This window comes from Sinohyriopsis cumingii, chromosome 18, assembly GCF_028554795.1.
Source record: "Sinohyriopsis cumingii isolate HCF-2022 chromosome 18, ASM2855479v2, whole genome shotgun sequence".
Lineage (NCBI taxonomy): Eukaryota > Metazoa > Mollusca > Bivalvia > Unionida > Unionidae > Sinohyriopsis > Sinohyriopsis cumingii.
In genome coordinates, this window is record NC_142978.1 from 51,363,122 (window position 1) to 51,384,009 (window position 20,888).

The following is a 20,888-nucleotide window of genomic DNA, read 5'->3' on the forward strand; positions in this document are numbered from 1 at the left end:
TTATACAAAGTGGTAAAATACTGTACAACGTGGATAATAACTGTATAATACACGGTGGATAAATATTGATTATACAAAGTGGTAAAATACTGTACAAGGAGAATAAATACTGTGCTATATAAAGTGGATAAATAAAGTACAAGTGGATAAACTGACAACATCCATAAACGTTATCCCTTGAGGAGTAATTGTTGCTAAAAAGAAATTCACTACCAATGGACTCATTTTGATTCTCCTGGATGATTTTACCACTGGTCTAGACAAGCGAGCTCCATTGTTTATGGCTATTTATTTTCTTTCCCATTTATCTGCATTGGGCATGGCCATCCACTTTCCTTCCCATTGAGCTCCACAGGGCATGGCCATCCACTTTCCCTCCCATTTAGCTCCACAGGGCATGGCCATCCACTTTCCTTCCCATTTAGTTCCATAGGGCAAGGCAATCTACTTTCCTTCCTGCAAAACATCATTGGACATAACCATCCACTTTCCTTCCCATTTAGTTCTACTATCCTTCCCATTTAGGTTCACTGGGTAGTGCTCCAGTGGGCATGGCCATCCACTTTCCTTCCCACTTAGCTCCACTTTCCTAACCATTTAGTTCCACAGGGCATGGCCAACAATTTTCCTTCCTATTTAGCTCCATTGAGCTTGACCATCCACTTTCCTTCCCATTTAGTTCCACATAGCAAGGCAATCTACTTTCCTTCCAGCATAACATCATTGGGCATGACCATCCACTTTCCTTCCCATTTAGTTCTACTATCCTTCCCACTTAGGTCCACTGGGTATTGCTCCAATGGGCATGGCCATCCACATTCCTTCCCACTTAGCACCATTGGGCAAGACCATTCACTTTCCTTTCCACTTAGCTCCATTGGGCATGGCCATCCACTTCAGTTCCCATTTAGCTCCACCGGGCTTGTACATCCACTTTCCTTTCCATTTAGTTCCACAGGGCATGGCCATCTGCTTTCCTTCCCACTTAGCCCCTTTGTGCATGGCCATTCATCACATTCCCATTTAGTTCCTCTTTCATTCCCATTTAGCTCCACTGGGCATGGACATCCAATGTCCTTCCCATTTAGTTCCACATTGCAATGCAATCAACTTTCCATCCTGCATAACATCATAGGGCATGACCATCCACTTTCCTTCCGATTTAGTTCTACTATCCATCCCAATTAGGTCCACTGGGTATTGCTCCATTGGGCATGGCCATCCACTTTCCTTCCCACTTAGCCATATTGGGCATGGCCATCCACTTTCCTTCCCAATTAGCTTCACTGGGCATGACCATCCACTTTCCTTTTCATTTTTTCATTTAGTTCCACTTCTGTTCCCATTTAGCTCCACTGGGAATGGACATCCACTTTCCTTTCCATTTAGTTCCACAGGGCATGGCCATCTACTTTCCTTCCCACTTAGCTCCATTGGGCATGGCCATCCATTACCTTCCCATTTAGCTCCACTGGGCATGACCATCCACTTTCCTTTCCATTTAGTTCCACTTTCGTTCCCATTTAGCTCCACTGGGCATGGACATCCACTTTCCTTACCATTTAATTCCACGGGGCATTATGTCCATCTATCTTCCTTTCCACTTAGCTCCACTGGGCATGGCCATCCACTTTCGTTCCCATTTAGTTCCACTTCTCTTTCCATTTAGTTCCACAGGGCATGACCATCCACTTTCCTTCCCATTTAGTTATACTATCCTTCCCATTTAGGTCCACTGGGTATTGCTCCATTGGGCATGGTCATCCACTTTCCTTCCCATTTAGCTTCAGGTATTTCCCAAAGTGCTTGCAAATGATGAAATGTCTCAATTTGAATTCACAATAAAATGAAACTATATGCAAACTTGAAATTTGATTTATGCACTGACAATGAGGTGACGGGGGAGAAAATAAATACAAATCTGGAAAGAAAATGTCAAACTTTTATTCTGTCCAGATAAGTACAAGCTGGAGAAATGTTTTCATGTTGATTTCAAATGCAAAAATGAATGGACCTTTACAAATGGCAGAGTCTCAAAAATAACAGTACTAAGAAAACAAGTGTCTAGCTAATACTGAAGAGTTAAAAATATATTAATTTCAAATATATCTTATCTTCCAATATGGATAATAAAGATTTTTAATATGATCTAAAAACAAATGTCAAAACATTCATATTCACACTGCATAAAAGAAGTGGTTTCTGCTTAAAATCAACTTACTGTCTTGTTTCAAACTCCAATACTGATGATAAGTATGGACTACTGGCCAATACCATCACTGCCAACAACTATGGACTACATACCAATACCATCACTAAATAATTTCTGCATTACATCAAAGCCAAATTCAAAGCTTGTAGGACATTCAAGTCTGATGTCCTTTCAGCTAGATGACATAATTACAGGCAAATTCTAAGCTTGTAGGGCATTCAGTCTGATGTCCTTTCAGCTAGATGATATAATTACAGGCAAATTCTAAGCTTCTAGGGCATTCAGGTCTGATGTCCTTTCAGCTAGATGACATAATTACAGGCAAATTCTAAGCTTGTAGGGCATTCAGTCTCATGTCCTTTCAGCTAGATGACATAATTACAGGCAAATTCTAAGCTTGTAGGGCATTCAGGTCTGATGTCCTTTCAGCTAGATGACATAATTACAGGCAAATTCTAAGCTTGTAGAGCATTCAGGTCCGATGTCCTTTCAGCTAGATGACATAATTACAGGCAAATTCTAAGCTTGTAGGGCATTCAGGTCTGATGTCCTTTCAGCTAGATGACATAATTACAGGCAAATTCTAAGCTTGTTGAACAAATAGTCCAATGTCCTTTCACCTAAATGACATACTTACAGGCAAATTCAAAGCTTGTTAGACAAGTAGTCCAATGTCCTTTCACCTAGATGACATAATTACAGGCAAATTCCAAGTTTGTTGGACAATTAGGACCAGTGTCCTAAATTCACCTAGATGACATACTTACAGGCAAGTTCAAAGCTTGTTGGACAATTAGGACCAATGTCCTTTCACCTAGATGACATAATTACAGGCAAAGTTACGAGTTTGTTGGACATTCAAGTTTGATGTCTGTCACAGTGAGGCATAACATTATTACAGGCAAATTAAGCCATTGTTAGACATTTAAATATAATCTATATCACTTAAATGACACTCACTGGTAAACTCAAATCCTGCTGGACATTTGGATCAAACATGTCACCTAGATAGCATTATCACAGGCCAACTCAAACAATGTTAGACAGTCAGGTCTGATGTCTATCACTGAAGGATGGTTTTTGTATTTTACGGATCAGCAATATTTCAAACAACTAGAAAATCAAGGCCCCTAATGGCATTAACGTGAGCAATACTGCCCGACTTGGCAGCCAAATAAATAAACGTTTGTTTTTGTCTATTTTTGTGTTGAATGATACTAGAGTTATCATATTTCAACTTTCATTAATGAGGACACTCCAGAGAGGGAGTGTATCTTTATCAGTATCTACTATAGAGATTTAAAGATATAAAAAGAGGACATGTTTGGGGAAAAGAGGACACTTCAAAGAAGGGGTGTTGTCTGTATCAGTATCTACTATAGAGATTTAAGGATATAAAAAGAGGACATGTTTGGGGAAAGATGACACTTCAAAGAGGGAGTGTTGTCTGTATCAGTATCTACTATAGAGATTTAAGAATATAAAAAGAGGACATGTTTGGGGAAAAGAGGACACCTCAAAGAGGGGGTGTTATCTGTATCAGAGTCTGTATACTGTAGAGACTTAAGGACCAAAAAGGAGGACATACCTCTAAAAAAGAGGACATATGGCAATCCTAATGATCTATTACTGCATGAAAGGATATTACAAATATTTCTTCATTGCTTTAACACTTATTTCTTCATTACTTTTAGATTTAACACTTGCATATCAAAGATACCTGTCCTTAAAAGGTCATCTTACTGGTAAATAGGTGCCACTTTATTGTTGACTCTGTTATGAGAAGTACCCCTACATATCTGGAGTTTTGCTAGCTTTAATGTCACTTTTAATACATTATTGACTATCAGGCAAAGGACACAAGAGTTAAGTGCCTTTCCCAAAAGGACATCTGAAGCAGCCGAAAAGGGCATCCAAAGCAGCCGAAAAGGACATTCAAACTCCTGACTCATGGATTACAAGTCTGGCACTCTACCAACTGAGCTTGAGTCACTGCCTTCAAAAAGATCCTTAAAACAAAATTGACAAAAATCTCCAAGATTTGCTCTAATTGACAGGTTCTTAACTAATATAGTTTTAATAGTCATTCTTAGCCATTATATGACCAATTGATGTCATATTATATTTTAAAAAGTGGATTCAGATTTGCCTGAAGTAAAGTATTCACCATAATTACACATCTGTCTGACATCCCTTGAATGGACTTCATTAGAAACCCATTGGGATGAGGTCTGTACTACATAATGGATTACTTCCCTTGACTGACTTCATTAGAACACTCTGGCAGGACACAAGATACTAACAGTATGGAGAAATGGGAACCAGCTTGGAAATGGGTGAACCTAAAATAGAGTATATATGGGTTTGGCTGACCAGGATTGGTTAATAAGTTATGTTGTAAAAAAAAGAACCTTTTGAAAGCTTATCCTAGTTGTAAGTGAGGGAAAAAAAGGACATTGTTTTATTGATGGAATTTCCGTCTTTTAACAGTCTTGAATTTGGAGCACTCATTACTAAAATTAGCACCTGACTCTTTGGTGCGGAACTGAAAGCACATGTTTCAAATACATGCAGGTCCAGAAAATGATGTGGTTCACATCCTTTCCTCAATACAGAAGCCGACATCCAGGTTTCATCTATACCGATAAATATAGATTTGATCATAAGCACTCAAAAATTTTAAGTTATTGAATTTTTAATATCATGGTGTTTGCATAGGTTTACTTTGGGAACTGAATTAGTACTGTGAGTCCTGCACTGAGGTCTATCATTCATGATAGATTACTTCCCTTGGATCTGATTTCATTAGACCCAGTTGAGATCTGTACCACAGAACATCAACGTATCAAAGTCTGTACTACATAATAGCCTACTTTCCTTGGATGTGATAGCATCAAAGTATCTACTACAAATAGCTTACTTCCCTTGGAAGTTATTTCATTAGAACCCTTCTGGGTTGAGATCTGTATTACAGAGCATCAGTCTTGTACTACATAACAATAGATTAAATATTATAACACGTGCCCTTGAAAGCTAATATCTACTGAAATAATCATTAGTTTTGGACCTATAAGCATTGGAAGTAGCCACACTCAAGTCTACCCATTTTTTCAGAAGATAAGAATGTTATGTCCCTTGATGTTTGATCCAAATACTGACAAACTGAACTTGACCTATTTCTTGAAAATGCATAGCCAAATTTGGTTTGAATCCCTCAAGTCATTGAAAATTTACTGAGCAAAATTTATAATGCAGTACAAGGGGAAAGTCTGAAGTCAAACTGAGCATAGCTACATCAAATTTTGTTGGAAAATAGTGAACATCAAATTTCACATAAATCTTTCTCATGTAAAATCTTGTACCATATTTGGTTTGAATCCATTACAGTCTTGAAAGGTCACTGTGACAAAAATAATTTTATTTTGCAAATGAAGAGGAATGTTCCAAGTCAAACAGGGACTATGGATACATAACATTTTGCTGGAAATGGTGAAGATCAACCTTGACCCAAATCTTATCAATGAAAAGAACCTTGACCCAAATCTTATCAATGAAAAGAACCTTGACCCAAATCTTATCAATGAAAAGAACCTTGACCCAAATCTTATCAATGAAAAGAATCTTGACCCAAATCTTATCAATGACAAGCCTTGTGCCATGAATATATTAAGTCCTTCAAAAGTTACTAAGTGGAAACAAAATTTTGATCCAATTTCAAACAGGGGCTAAGCTGGGTGCATTTTTGGTGCTAAGAACCAGAAATATGGTTTGGCCTAAATCAACACTCAGATGGGTGTGGTTTAGTGCAAAGAACCAGAAATATGGTTTAGCCTAAATCAACACTCAGATGGGTGTGGTTTGGTGCTGAGAACCAGAAATATGGTTTGACCTAAATCACCACTCATATATTGATGATTTTGCTTTTGCTTTTTTTCTGTTTTATTGTAACTATGGTTATCAACTCACCTAAACAATTAGCAGGAAAAAATTCTGGTCACAGCACAAAACACAACCCAAGATTTAAATTTATTACTTTTCTTATTTTATTAATAATGATATAAGTGTCAAATCAGTTAAAATTAGCAACGTGTATTCACCACACTTAAATACAAATAGTGTACTGGTAGACATCAGTCAATGTACAAAAAATTATAAATAGTTTTTTTATTACATGTATATATGTTCCATAAATGAAATGTACACCAGGTAAAACTATAAAAATAATATAGGTACATTAATAAAATGACACCAAACTAGATTAAGGGCCAAATATTTTATGTATTTGTACTTTGGAGATTGTGAGGATGAGTTCATGATACATGAATGCCTGCCACAAATCCTGAAAAATTATCTAAACACGAAACAGAACAGGGCAGAATTTCACCAAATGCCAACAAATATGAATCACAAAGGAAACATCTTTTTACTAGTCCATTGTTTCATGTATAAATTGTTATGAAGCATTACAATCTACATAACTGAAAAGACCTTTAACAGAACCTGAAATAGGTAACTGATCTATCTGAACAAAAATGGAACACAAATGAAATGCAAAATGAAGGAAAGTGAGAATAAAAATGCTTAAGGATGAATAATATATGGAACTAAATGTGAAAACATTTTATGAAGGAATCTGAAATCTATTTAACTGTATTCTGGGCTGCTAATAATCTTATATGGTAAAAATCCCTTTTGTATGATAATCCGGGCTGTATTCTGGGCTGATAATAAAAAGCCCTTTTGGATGATAAACTGCTGTATTCTGGGTTGCCAATAAAAAGCCCTTTTGGATGATAAACTGGGCTGTATTCTGGGCTGCCAATAAAAAGCCTTTTTGGATGATAAACTGGGCTGTTTTCTGGGCTACCAATAAAAAGCCATTTTATATGATAATCTGGGCTGTATTCTGGGCTGCCAATAAAAAGCCCTTTTGTATGATAATCTGGGATAATACAGGATCAGATTAATACAATGACAGACAACTTTTTAAAAAAAGGTGTGTAACTGGACAATTTTCACTGATGTCATGACATCACTGGTGGTTGTACAATTTTTATTTGAATGGAACACAATAATAAATATTGCTAATAAATACCTGACAACTGTATTTTTATTTGCTGGAGTTATGGTTATACTCTCTTTTCTCATTTTCAAAATGTTTTACATTTTTTTTAATTAAAGCACGTATTTTTAGAAAGAAAACATAAGACAATAAGGTCTCTCCATTGAATGTTATCAAAAACGGAAATCCCCACTAAGGCAAATACATTCCAAATGGTGAATGTAATTCACACTATAGCAAATGCACTTCAAATGGTGAATGGAATCTGTACTATGGCAAATGCATTCCAAATGGTGAATGGAATCTGCACTAAGGCAAATGCATTCCAAATAGTGAATGGAATCTCAATTATGGCAAATGCACTTCAGATGGTGAACGGAATCCCCCACTATGTCAAATGCACCCCAAATGGTGAATGGAATTCGCAGTATGGCAAATGCATTCCAAATAGTGACTGGAATCCCCCACTATGGCAAATGCATTTCAAATAGTGAATGGAATCCCCACTATGGCAAATGCATTCCAAATGGTGAATGGAATCACCACTATGACAAATTCACTCCAAATGGTGAATGGAATTCCTACTATGGTAAATGCATTCCAAATGAAATGGTGAATGGAAGCAACACACAAGAAGCTCTGCATACATTTTTGAGACTGCAACCAATCAATGACAACATGATTGATAAAATGCATATGGGAATGGAAAGCAAATGAATGGAAATGAACTGCAAATGAAGCACAAATAAAATGAGGGTTTGCTCAAATGATCCATTTTAGGGTCTGTAAGTGAGAAAAATCTAACATAATACTTTATTTTCTGTGGACAATAAGACATTGTGTACTTAATTTCGCTGGAAGAAGGATATACTGTAGCATGCAATTAGGCTTAATTACATTCCTGATTATGGATATATTGTAACATGCAATTAGGCTTAATTACATTCCTGATTGTGGATATGTTGTAACAGTAATTAGGCATAATTACATACATATTTATAAATAACATAAACTAGTCATAGGCAGAACTCAGATTATATAAATTACATACACAAGTCTGAGCTTTATCACGTATACTGGTATGCTGCTAGAAGGAAGAGGGTGGACAGGGAGGGGATTCAGCTGGCCTTCTTATGAAAGAGTGAGATACAATGGACTAGTACACCATAAAGAGGAAGTCACATACTCAAGGACAATGTCAGGAAGTGAGACACAATGGACTGGTACACCAGAAAAAGAAAGTCATATACTCAAACACAATGCCAGGAAGTGTGAGATACAATGGACTAGTACACCATAAAGAGGAAGTCACATACTCAAGGACAATGTCAGGAAGTGAGAAACAATGGACTGGTACACCATAAAGAGGAAGTCACATACTCAAGGACAATGTCAGGAAGTGAGACACAATGGACTGGTACACCAGAAAAAGGAAGTCATATACTCAAACACAATGCCAGGAAGTGTGAGATACAATGGACTGGTACACCATAAAGAATATGTTAACGTCTACAAAAAATAAAGTATTGAGTATGTTAGATTTTCTCACATACTCAAACAATGTCAGGAAGTGAGATGCCATGTACTGGTATACCATAAGGATGAAGTCACAAACTCAAACAATGCCAGAAGAAAACCATGATGTTGTATGACCAGATATCCTACAACATATTGTGAACATGATGAAATAAATAAAGGATCACAAATAGATCATGAATTAATATTGAATTTCAGACATGAACTGAATAATGTCCTTGCAAGCGTTTGCAAGCAAAAGCTGAATATTATTCAATGTGTTTGAAAAACATTAAATATTAAATCATCACCTATTTGAGATTCTCTATATATCACATAGTTTTAATGTTAAAGGAAATAATTTACTCTGAAAGAAAAAGGAATACTTTCATTCATTCTGACTCGGAAGTTGCACTTTTCATTTGTTGCATAAAAACAAAAAGTCCCAAACACTCTTTAATAAAGTGCAGTGCGATAACCAGTAACATTCAAACATATATATGTTTACAAATTATAATTCAATGAACAACTGTCCTTCCACATCAACTCTCCTTCCAAATCAACTGTCCTTCCACATCAACTCTCCTTCCAAATCAAAAGTACATCTGACACAGATCATCATTTACAACAATGGATCTCTGTTGAAAACTCTGGTACAATAAGATGTCACACCATTCACTCATGTAAGGTTAGACCAGCGATACAGTATATTTACACAGTGATTAGAATGTTTACAATGGTTTTACCTAATATGTGTCAATTTCACTATTAAGCATTCCAGCTGTTGGATATGCATGTGAAGGGAAGATTACTGGTTGTAGAAATTCCGGATTTAATGAATTTTTGACCAGATATTTGCATTATTTGATCTGGAAAAGTACTGAAGAAATATACATATTTTATTTTGAGTCAGAAACATAATATGAAACATTAACTAGTTGGAGCTATTTTTCCACACAAAAAATGCTGTGGCTGGAGAACTTTCTGTCAGTTGGGAGACCTGCAAATGTCCACCTTCTTTAAACTGACAAGAGTTTATTTACTCCTTTAAGTTAACATTTAAATCATGCTTGCCATAGGCTGGGGTCTATATTACAGGACCTCCCACCCATCCTCTTTCTACTGTCAGGTACCCTGTATTCTATCTGTAACAAGCCAGTGTGGTAATTGGCCATATTCCGACAGAAGTAATCTTTTAACCCATTGTCCCTTGGCAATCAATTAGAAAAATTGCTACCAAAATGTTTCCTGTGCCTGTTGGGTAATTAATTTGGAAAATGGCTGCCAAATTGCTGAAATGTTGTCCTATAAGTTAACATCTGAACTAAGCTTGTCACCGTCATAGAGTGGAGGTTACTGTTACAGGTTGCACCCACCCCTAACCTCTATCCATTTACTGCTTGTGTTCTCCTGTGGAGTAAATTACATCAAATTTTTTGAATGTTCCTTATAAGCAATCACTCTCTTAACTGACCAATTATGAGTTATGGGGTTGGTGAACTTCTACATGATATCGGGTTTGTCAACTTCTACATTATCATTAAATGAAGTGATCTCTATATGAATCAAGCACATATAAGTAACGGGTTGTTGAACTTCAATGTGAACTGTGTATACAAGAAATCATTCTGAAACAATCATCTGACTTATTGGGTTCTTGAATTTCTATGTGAACTGTGAATACAAGCAATCACTCTATAAATCAACCACCCCAAATTAACAGGGTTGTTGAATTTCTATGTAAACTTTGGAATCACACAATATGCATTTATTTCTCATAAGGGGTAACAAATTACGACATGGCTCTGTTATTCCTGATACCAAAAGTATAAAAATGAGGAACATCTTTTCATTATGAGTTGACATTATTGATCATCATTATTATCAATGGCAGTAATACTTCTCAAATGGAAGTATATATTTTAATAAAATCAACATATCTGAGGATTAAAAATGTGAAGCAGGTGATCTTGTCTGTAGAGTTTTGTAGTAATGCTGCTTGTGTTGCTCTTCACAACTGCACTGCTCGAGGTGTTGTACCTCTCCCCTAGAGTAGGAATGCCTAAAGCTTTTTATTAGTTTTGGCGGGGAAGTGATTTTAATAATCGGAAATGCACAGGAATCATGCACCACGATCTATCACTCACTCACTCACTCATGACATTCACACACATTGCTACACAACGTAAGTCCTGGGTCACACTAGTTTAAAATATTTTTGAGGTTGTAAAAATGATGTTAAAGACAAATTTTCAATATAAATAAATATAAAGAAAGGCAGTTTGATAGTTTCAATAAAAACATACCTGGAACACAGGGAAGGCACTTTCTACATGCAGTAGTCACTAATTATTTCAATTTATAATTTTCAATCATTTTCATATCAACTCTTTCATTAATCAGAGTACTCTAACATATCTTTTTCTAAAAATTGCCTTCCCTGGTTACCATGTATGCTTAAGTGGAACAGCCCTTATTCAGCACTAAATCATTTCATTGAAAAGAAAAATATCAATGAAAGAGTGAGAATTGTGAAACAAATACATGCCCTGATGGGGTAATGACAATCAAGAGAGGGAATTGTCAAATAAATGCATGCCCCTACTAATGGGTTGTGACATAATTAGAAAAACTGAATATGAGTCAGAACAAATAATTTCAAAGTGCACCTCTTTATTGGTGCATTAGAAAATTGTACTTATACATTTTCTCAATCCAAAATTTAGCAACTGCTTGGAAAATTCTAGTGGCAAACACAGCTTTTGTTTTCAGGGATGTAAATTTCGGAGGTTTGTTAAAAATTGATACTTTATTTTATCCAAGTTAATAATGCAGTTAAAGGGTTTTATTTCCTCCACTGAGAATCACTCGTCATTGGTCTTCAAATTTATGGTTCAGACCAATTATAAAAGGAAGCAGCAAAAGATGTTTTATTCACAGCGTCAGCTGTACATGCTGGAACCAGCAAATAAATGGACAAAATGTAAATTGTGTAAATGAAAAGAAATAATGTTAAAACTGATATAAATCTGTCTGTAGAAACCTTCTGAAAAAAGAAAGCCTGTAGCATTGACCCTAACATTACATGGCCTTGACCTTCATCATTTTCATTTTTGGCTGTTTTTTCTTCATGTCTCGACGACTTTCACGTTCCTACAAATAGAACAGAAACAAAGCTCTAATTACCATCTATACTCGCTTATAAGACAAGTCAAACTGCAAACAAAAACCATCCTGATCTGCCATCACATAATGTGCCTGAAGATCAGGGTCTATGTTGCTTGTTCTACTGATTACTCATGAATGAATACAAACCATATACCTAATTAGATATTTCTTATCAAATGAGAGTATACTGTATACTGTATTTGAAATATCATGCATAGCTGACAGCTATGAAAAAGTATTGAAAAACTGTGTAAGTCATGATGGACCACCAGTTAAGGCAACCTGGACAATTTATCCAGGTTCCTACAAGTATGTATGTGTAAAACTGAAATTAGCAAAGCCATTTATCTATGTGTAATTTCCCAATTTCCTGTATAACTAAAACCCAGCTGTACAACTCGTCTACCACTTTACCACTCTTACACATAGCTTCTCTCCCTATCAAAATAAAAGAACTATGTACAACCTACTTTGCTTTGAGGAATTTGAAAAGTTACCAATACTTCTATCCCAAAAGTTGTGGCTAAATTATAATATACAGTGCTAAGCAATAAATTGACAACTATCCCAGCCACTTAAATTTGGGAAAACAATATGAAATGGTTACACTGTTTGAAATCCAAACAAGGTTTCTATTTTGGGATAAAGAAGGTACATACATGTAAAACCATCAGGGGTCATAACTCTACTCAGGGGTGATAACTCCAAAAAATAACAAATTCCTGGCAATAAAATTAATGTAAAGATCTTGTCAATATAATCTGCATATCAAATTTGATTGAACTCTAACTGCAATAAACTTCAGCAAAGAAAAGTGTGAAAACACTCAAGAAGCAAAACATCCAATATACATCTCCATGTGACATTATATAACCACAGATGGGTAAAAGATGTGTCGATAGATTCACAGATAGGCAAAGAGATTTATCAATAGATTTACAAAAGCATTTGATAGCAAACTTTGTCAATCAGGGCAATAATAACTCAAGCAGCAAAGGTATCAATGCATCTGTACATTATACTAATAATATCCATGGATGATATTACACAAGTGCTCATTTCAAATGTAAATTTATGATGTTAAGTCAAATAATTTTGAGCTTTCACAAGCAAAAACAAGTAGAAATGTAAGAATTTCAATGAAACTGCAAAGTAATGTGGCAAAATGACATTGAAATTAATCTGGCAATAATTAGGCAATACACATTTGCCTATATTGACTTTATGATATCATTTGTGATGTCATTATCGGCAATACACATATGTAGACATTATAAATTTAGACTACATGATTACATGTATAATGTTATTATAGGCAGTAAATATTTCCCTCACATGACTTCTTGATATAATTTATGAAATTACAGACACTGCATTTTATGATTTAATGTCTAATGTACATCAACTGAACATGACATTATGTAAATTTTACATTTACCATACATGAATTCATGACATCAACTGTTCATTTACTTAACATGACTTCATGATGTTATTGTACATTTATTTTACTGAACATCATGATGTCACTGTACATTTACCCTACAGGACTTCATGATGTCATTGTACAATTTACCATACAGGACTTCATGATGTCACCGTACATTTGCCTATTGAGACTTCATGATGTCATTGTACATTTACCTACAATGACTTCATGATGTTACTGTACATTTACCGTACATGACTACATGATGTCGTTGTCCATTTACCTTACATGATTTCATGAAGTCAACTGTACATCTGCCTTACAGGGCTTCGTGATGTCAACAGTTTATTTACCTAATATGACTTCATGAATTCATTGTACATTTACATGACTTCATGGATTCATGATACATTTGCCTCATATGAGTTCATCATACATTTACCTAAAGTGAACTCTTGATGTATGTCTTACTTGACTTTATGACATCATTTTAAACATTTACCTAGCATGAACTCATGATGTAAGTGTTACATGACTTCATGGATTCATTATACATTTGCCTTACGTGAGTTCATTATACATTTACCTAACATGAACTCATGATGCAAGTATATCTTACATGACTTCATGGATTCATTATATATTTGTCTTACATGAGTTCATTATACATTTACCTAACATGAACTCATGATGCAAGTATATCTTACATGATTTCATGGATTCATTATACATTTGCCTTACGTGAGTTCATTATACATTTACCTAACATGAACTCGTGATGCAAGTATATCTTACATGACTTCATGGATTCATTATACATTTGCCTTACACAAGTTCATTATACATTTACCTAACAAGAACTCATGATGCAAGTCTGTCTTATATGACTTCATGGATTCATTATACATTTGCCTTACATGAGTTCATTATACATTTACCTAACATGAACTCATGATGTAAATCTGTCTTACATGACTTTATGATGTCATTTTACATTTGCCTTACATGAACTCATGATGTAAGTGTTACATGACTTTACAATATCATTTTAAAACTCATTTGCTATTGGTATCATTATAGAATTAACACATCTGAGTTACCATTAGGCATTATTAAACTTGCTAAATATTACAAACTTATCAGACAAATTTATGAACCTAAATAACAGTGGTAATGTGACACAAAAGAATAAACTATTTCCAATTAATATCAACTACATTATCAAAAATTACATAATGATAATTCAATTAAAAACGCAAGATTTCAAAAACAATGCTTTTATCCTAATAATCCCCATACCTCCCACTTGCGTGTTTTATCAGGATCTTCTTCAGTCATTATGCGTTCTTTTTCCTGTCGACGTTTCTCCTCACGTCTTTGCTGTGCGGCCTCTTGCCTTTGTGCATGAGATGTCTTCATGAAAAATTCTTCTGCCTTTTGACGGTTTTTCTCTGCTTTGGCAAGACCCTTGATAATATAGAATAACCAAAATGTAATCTTTTCTCTCCCATGTGTTATGTATGTCTATATTGTGTGCTTAACTTTTGTCCATGAGTGTAGATTGAACTTTATGATAATGGTAATTTATAAACAAGGTGTTGACAGAGCTTTTCAGTTCAGAACATTCTAGAACAGTGCTGTCCAACCAGTGGCCCATGAGCTGATGTTAAATGGCCTACCAGATATCGAGCAATTTTTCTGTATTTATGTAAAAAAAAGTAAATGGCCTACTTTCATAGCATATCTTCTTAGCCAGGTAAACAATTGTGAATAATTTAGATACTCGTTGCTTTTAAATTTTCTGCTGCGGTCCTCTGCTTCAAGAAAAATTTGTCAGTGGCCCATGGTGTCAAAAAGGTTGGACAGCACTGTTAAAGAAGAAATCTGTTTACTAGCAAGAGTTCAAGGTTAGACTTGTTTATAGTTAGGCTAGATTTTTCCATTAGAATCTTACTGCATTGTAGGTCAAATAAGGATGTGTATAAATATGGATTTGATGAACAAATAATTCATTCCAATCTTAAGTCAGTTTGTGGGAATTCTTTACAGTTGTGTTGTTGTTCTTTGTGAGGATTTATTAATATTATTCATTTGAATTACTAAGTTTTCACTGACTTTGGATTAACACATTACTTTGGAATTATTTTGAATTCTTTCAAAGCCATTCTGGACTGAATCATTGTCGTACATCAGAAAATTCAAGACTATTGGAATTATTTGGAACATTCTATATGTTTTGGACTTGAGATAGAACATAGAACATTTAGGATTATTTGGGATTTAATTCACAATACTGTATGTGTCTCTTAAATTTTCACTTTGTAACATAAAGAAATAAATTGTTTGTTGATTTTACTTAAAATTGTTGGTTTTACTTTCTCTCTTGAACTTAATTTAAGACCTAGAGTTGTAACACATGTTAACAGACAAATCTAAAGGAAACTTCATCTGTGCTTATTTATTTACTTTTATAAGCACACACTAATAGGTTTAGCAAATTGTTTCCTTGTCAAACAAGTATGCTAGCAAGTACATCAATTTCTTTTTCCTTGTCATATGGAAATACTAATGAGTACATCAATTTTTTTTTGTTGTACTTCTTAGAAGTAACAGGTGTAAGGTGAAATTCTTTGCATTTGCAACATGCACAATGGAGAGAATGTTGGCATACTTCTATGTTACTTTTCATGTACTGTGGCTGAAATTTCTTTGGATATTGTGCCTGTGGAAATCATGCATGATTTAAGCACACAGCTAAAATAAATGTCAAACAGCTAAAAAAAATGGCAGCTACCATGTGCTTGAAAATCAGCCTAAATTAGTATAAAGTACACTATTTTTAGCAGTTATTAAAATAGGGAAAAAAATTTTCCCAGACTAAACAATACCAGCTTCTGAAAGTGCAATGAATGAAGTACAAACTATATAAAAAGTAAAAAAAAGTTGTCTCCATTTTTTAAACAATTTACCTGTTAAGTCCAGGAAGTGAAAGTGACCAAGAAGAGCTAGCAGTTTTTTTTATAGGTACACATTTTAAGTAAAGCCAAACTTCTTTCAACAATACCTAAGGTTATACAAGGTCTTTTTGAATTGTCAAGGATATCCAATAAGGAAAACCTAGGGTTTCCTTTTCTTCAAAACTATAACCCCATACAAACCTGTACAGTGCCACTCAAAAGCACATGCTAATGATCACTACACTGACAGATGGACATGCATCCTAATACTACAGTAATCACTACATTGACAGATGGACATGCATCCTAATACTATAGTAATCACTACATTGACAGATGGACATGCATCCTAATACTATAGTAATCACTACACTGACAGATGGACATGCATCTTAATACTATAGTAATCACTACATTGACAGATGGACATGCATCCTAATACTATAGTAATAACTACATTGACAGATGAATACATACTTGTGCTACAGTGATCAATACATTAAAAGATGGATACACATCCTAATGCTCGTGACCACTATATTGACATATGGACCATTGCAAGTGTACTGAATTTGGTTGTCATTATGACCAACTTTGAGCATTAGCAATGGACCATGGCAAGTGTACTGAATTTGGTTGCCCTTATGACTGACTTTGAGCTTTACCAATTCAAGGGGTGTACAAAGAGTACATTTAATAACCCTAACCCTTCTTTATGACTTGATTTTATAGGAAACTGTTCCCTATTCATAATATGACCTGCCAATGGAAGAATATAGTTCACATGTTATGTATCTAGTTTTATTGACCAATCATTTTGGTGTGGGGGAAAAGCCCTGCGCTGGCTGACGAAATAACTTGACCCAAACAAAAACAGTTTGGGTCTACAGGTTCCAGGCAGGCTTAATTCCCATACATAAATATGACTTTTGTAATTCATTGCATCATGATGCCTATGAAGAGTCAGTATGCAAAAGAATGACACACAGTTGATAGTAGGAATCCTGGTGAGCCAAGCTGCATTGCCAGTGATAAAATAGATTTGGATAACTGTTGTAAGTTTATGGAAGGAAATAAAATAAGAGTGACCAATGATAATCATTCTATGAAAGGATCATAGACAAAAGAGGTAACTTGAAGCACATCTATGTTGTTATTATTTTTTCACAAAAAGTAAAAGAGGATGTATAATAAGAAAACAGGTATAAAAAAATGTATAGTTATCATTTCACATTCTTTTTTGGAATCAAGAAAGTTTACATTTATCTAATTTCAAGATAAACCTGGAATCCCAAGGTGATGTAGTATTCCATCCCAAAACTCGTTCATATTTTCCCATACAAATGCAGTAACCTTTAATTACACAAACACACACAGAGAAGTAATGCTGAGAATCATACCAGAACACTGTGAGAAGAATTGCTGGATTCCCTATATGATGGATAACCTGTTCTCCCAATACGAGAACAGCACAACTGATGACCACATCACCCATGACAGCCATAAACAGATATGAAGAAAACAGTGATTTTTTTTATTACTGATAAATCCAGCAAAAATGCATAACTCAAGCTGATATGGAGGTTGTTTTTATATCAACTGTGTCTGGTGGTCATCTGGTATCCACAAAGTCAGAACACAGAGAAATCAGTTCAAGAAAGCTGACTGTTCTTGCCAGCCAAAAGCTTCTATTATATCTTGGACACAGACATTATGTTGAAGAAAAAGGCTTTCTGGAATTGCTTTCAACTCCTTAGTTAACACCTTCATAAGGCATATCTGATTTTATGAGACTTTAGTATGCTGAGTACATTACCCACTTCAGCCATGATGATGGAACTTGTTGGGTCATAATTCCTGACAACTTTTTGTCATGTGCTACAAGTGATGCTTGCAAACACAGCGTCTTGCAACAATGCATCTCTCAACATAAATGATAGAAGAGGGAGAACATATGACCACTCTTTGATTGCCCACTTACAGCAATCTATTCTCAGCTACAAAGCTCGGTTGCATTAACAGGACCAATGAACCATCCAAAATGAACTGGAGATAGTTCAGGGTTGGTTAAAGGACACAACACACTCTGCATGATGAAGCCAAAGCTCTCAAAAACCATGTTTTGTAGGATGGAGGTGAGGTACTGGCTAGTTGAGCCACATGAAAATCCACTCCTTGTTGAGAATCGACTCAATGAGTTCAATTGTTGTTGCTGTTGTTGTTGTTGTTGTGGGGTTTAACGGCATTTTTCAGCACCCGATTGGCTATACATGGCGGCCAGTATTAATGGTAGAGGAAGAACCCGGGAAAACCCCAGAAAAAACCACTGACCCACGAGAAGCTACTGGCAAGCTTTCTCACATAAGCACATTGACTGGATCCGAGACTCGAACCCACGCAGATAGAGGTGAGATGGCAGTGATCCGTAACAGAGAGCACTTTAGACCACTCGGCCACTCTGGGCCCCACAATGAGTTCAATAATCTATGCCATGCATATATGGGGAGACACACAAGACTGAGATTGGCCAGAAATTCCATGACCAGTAGACAAAATGCTGGGTTGGGTTGAAAACCATCCTTTTCCAGTTCACTGAAAAGCCTAAATCACCTAAAGGCACATAACATCTCTCTTGCCCTTCACCAAAATTGAACTTTCCTTGTGATTTTATAGGACACCATCCAGATACCATGCAGCTGACAATATGGACCAGAATGGAGAGATAACAAGGTTGATGGTTACTGTGTAATCATGGACTGATACTGAGATGGAATGGGAGTAGATAAAGCTTACATAGGCAAATCGATGGAATTTGCATGAAGCCTGTGAAAATGGACATCAAAATTTGTCTGTGTAGAAGGACTACAAATTATTTTTAGGGAAATCCTGATTACCATGCCATTTCCATTTTGACCTTTGGCACAACAATGTATTTATTAAGCCAACTGTGGTTATGACTGGTCTGATTTTACCTCTCACTTTAGGCACTAGAAAAAGCCTGGAGTATAAACCCCAAAGAGTTTGCTTTATGACTGGCCTGACTCGACTTCTCACTTTAAGCACTAGCAAAAACCTGAGGTATAAACCCCCACTGAGTTTGGTTTGTGAAAACTGCCTGCTTTTCGAGTAATGACCAAAGCTCTTTCTGCAAAATTCCATCTTTCTTCACAAAGGGAGAACAAAACTGCTCCACCTCTTATCCATTTGCCAGCATTCATCTCTCTGTTGAGGCCAAGACTGATTCAGCCTAAACACCAGTACAAGTGGCATGACAAGTTGGCAAGGCAGTTCCTATGCTGCCTCCCTCCTCTGTTCTGCTGCCAAAGAGTAATGGTTATTTGAGAAGAGTAGTATGGACAGCCAAGGAATGATGCAGCTTGAGTGAAGACAAGCAAACCCAGGCATCTCAGCTTATTACATCTAACTTAGCTGAAGCTATCTGGGGATTAGCCACAAATTGGTAAGCAGCCCTGTTGATGACCTTGGTAATCCTGCCTATAAACTCCCATGCATGACTGGTGTCTGAAGTTTCTGATTTTTCAGCCAGACCAAAAATAGCAAGTGATTATGGTCTAACACAGATGTTAGCACTATATTATGCACATACTTGGAGGTGACATTTTAAAAAAAACATCTTATCAACCTTGTAAACCAGTGGGATCATCACATTCATTGCTGCGATGTTTTAATGTAATGTACAAACACTGCAGTCTTTTCCACAACACTGTGGACCAGATGTCTTCTGATCATAATGTACAAACACTGCAGTCTTTTCCACAACAATGTGGACCAGATGTCTTCTGATCATAATGTATAAACACTGCAGTCATTTCCACAACAAAGTGGACCAGATGTCTTCTGATCATGATGTACAAACACTGCAGTCTTTTCCACAACACTGTGGAACAGATGTCTTCTGATCATAATGTACAACACTGTAGTCTTTTCCACAACACTGTGGAACAGATATCATCTGATCATAATGTACAAACACTGCAGTCTTTTCCACAACAATGTGGACCAGATGTCTTCAGATCATAATGTATAACACTGTAGTCTTTTCCACAACACTGTGGACCAGATGTCTTCTGCTCATAATGTACAAACACCGCAGTCATTTCCACAACAATGTGGAACAGATGTCTTCTGATCATAATGTACAACACTGTAGTCTTTTCCACAACACTGTGGAACAGATATCATCTGATCATAATCTACAAACACTGCAGTCTTTTCCACAACAATGTGGACCAGATGTCTTCAGATCATAATGTATAACACTGTAGTCTTTTCCGCAACACTTTGGAACAGGTATCATCTGATCATAATTTTCAAACACTGCAATCTTTTCCACAACACTGTGGACCATATGTCTTTTGATCATAATGAACAAACACTTCAGGCTGAAGACGATAAACACTTCGTTAAAGTAAAACATAACATGTGTCTTTACATTTCTTCCACCTAACACATTTCACTGCCATTCTTTAACTAAAATGACAAGAACAAAACAAACATGAAAGTAATCACAAATCAAAACAAGAA

General features: G+C 35.8%; 1 protein-coding gene across 5 annotated transcripts in view; it reads right to left on the reverse strand.

The window, feature by feature from the left end:
* Nucleotides 1–1,928: 1,928 nt before the first annotated feature.
* Nucleotides 1,929–20,888, reverse strand: part of LOC149776631 (PAT complex subunit CCDC47-like) — a 61,727-nt gene continuing 42,767 nt past the window's right edge. For 4 of the 5 annotated variants that reach the window (XM_089941127.1, XM_089941128.1, XM_089941129.1 and 1 more), the window contains exons 12-13: nt 14,686–14,853; nt 1,929–11,942 (exon numbers count right to left, since the gene is read on the reverse strand). In XM_089941127.1, coding sequence (XP_089797253.1) covers nt 11,871–11,942; nt 14,686–14,853 — 240 coding nt within the window. In that variant the 3' untranslated portion in view covers nt 1,929–11,870. The remainder of the gene's footprint in view (nt 11,943–14,685; nt 14,854–20,888) is intronic. The other variant, XR_016416078.1, reaches the window with a different exon arrangement.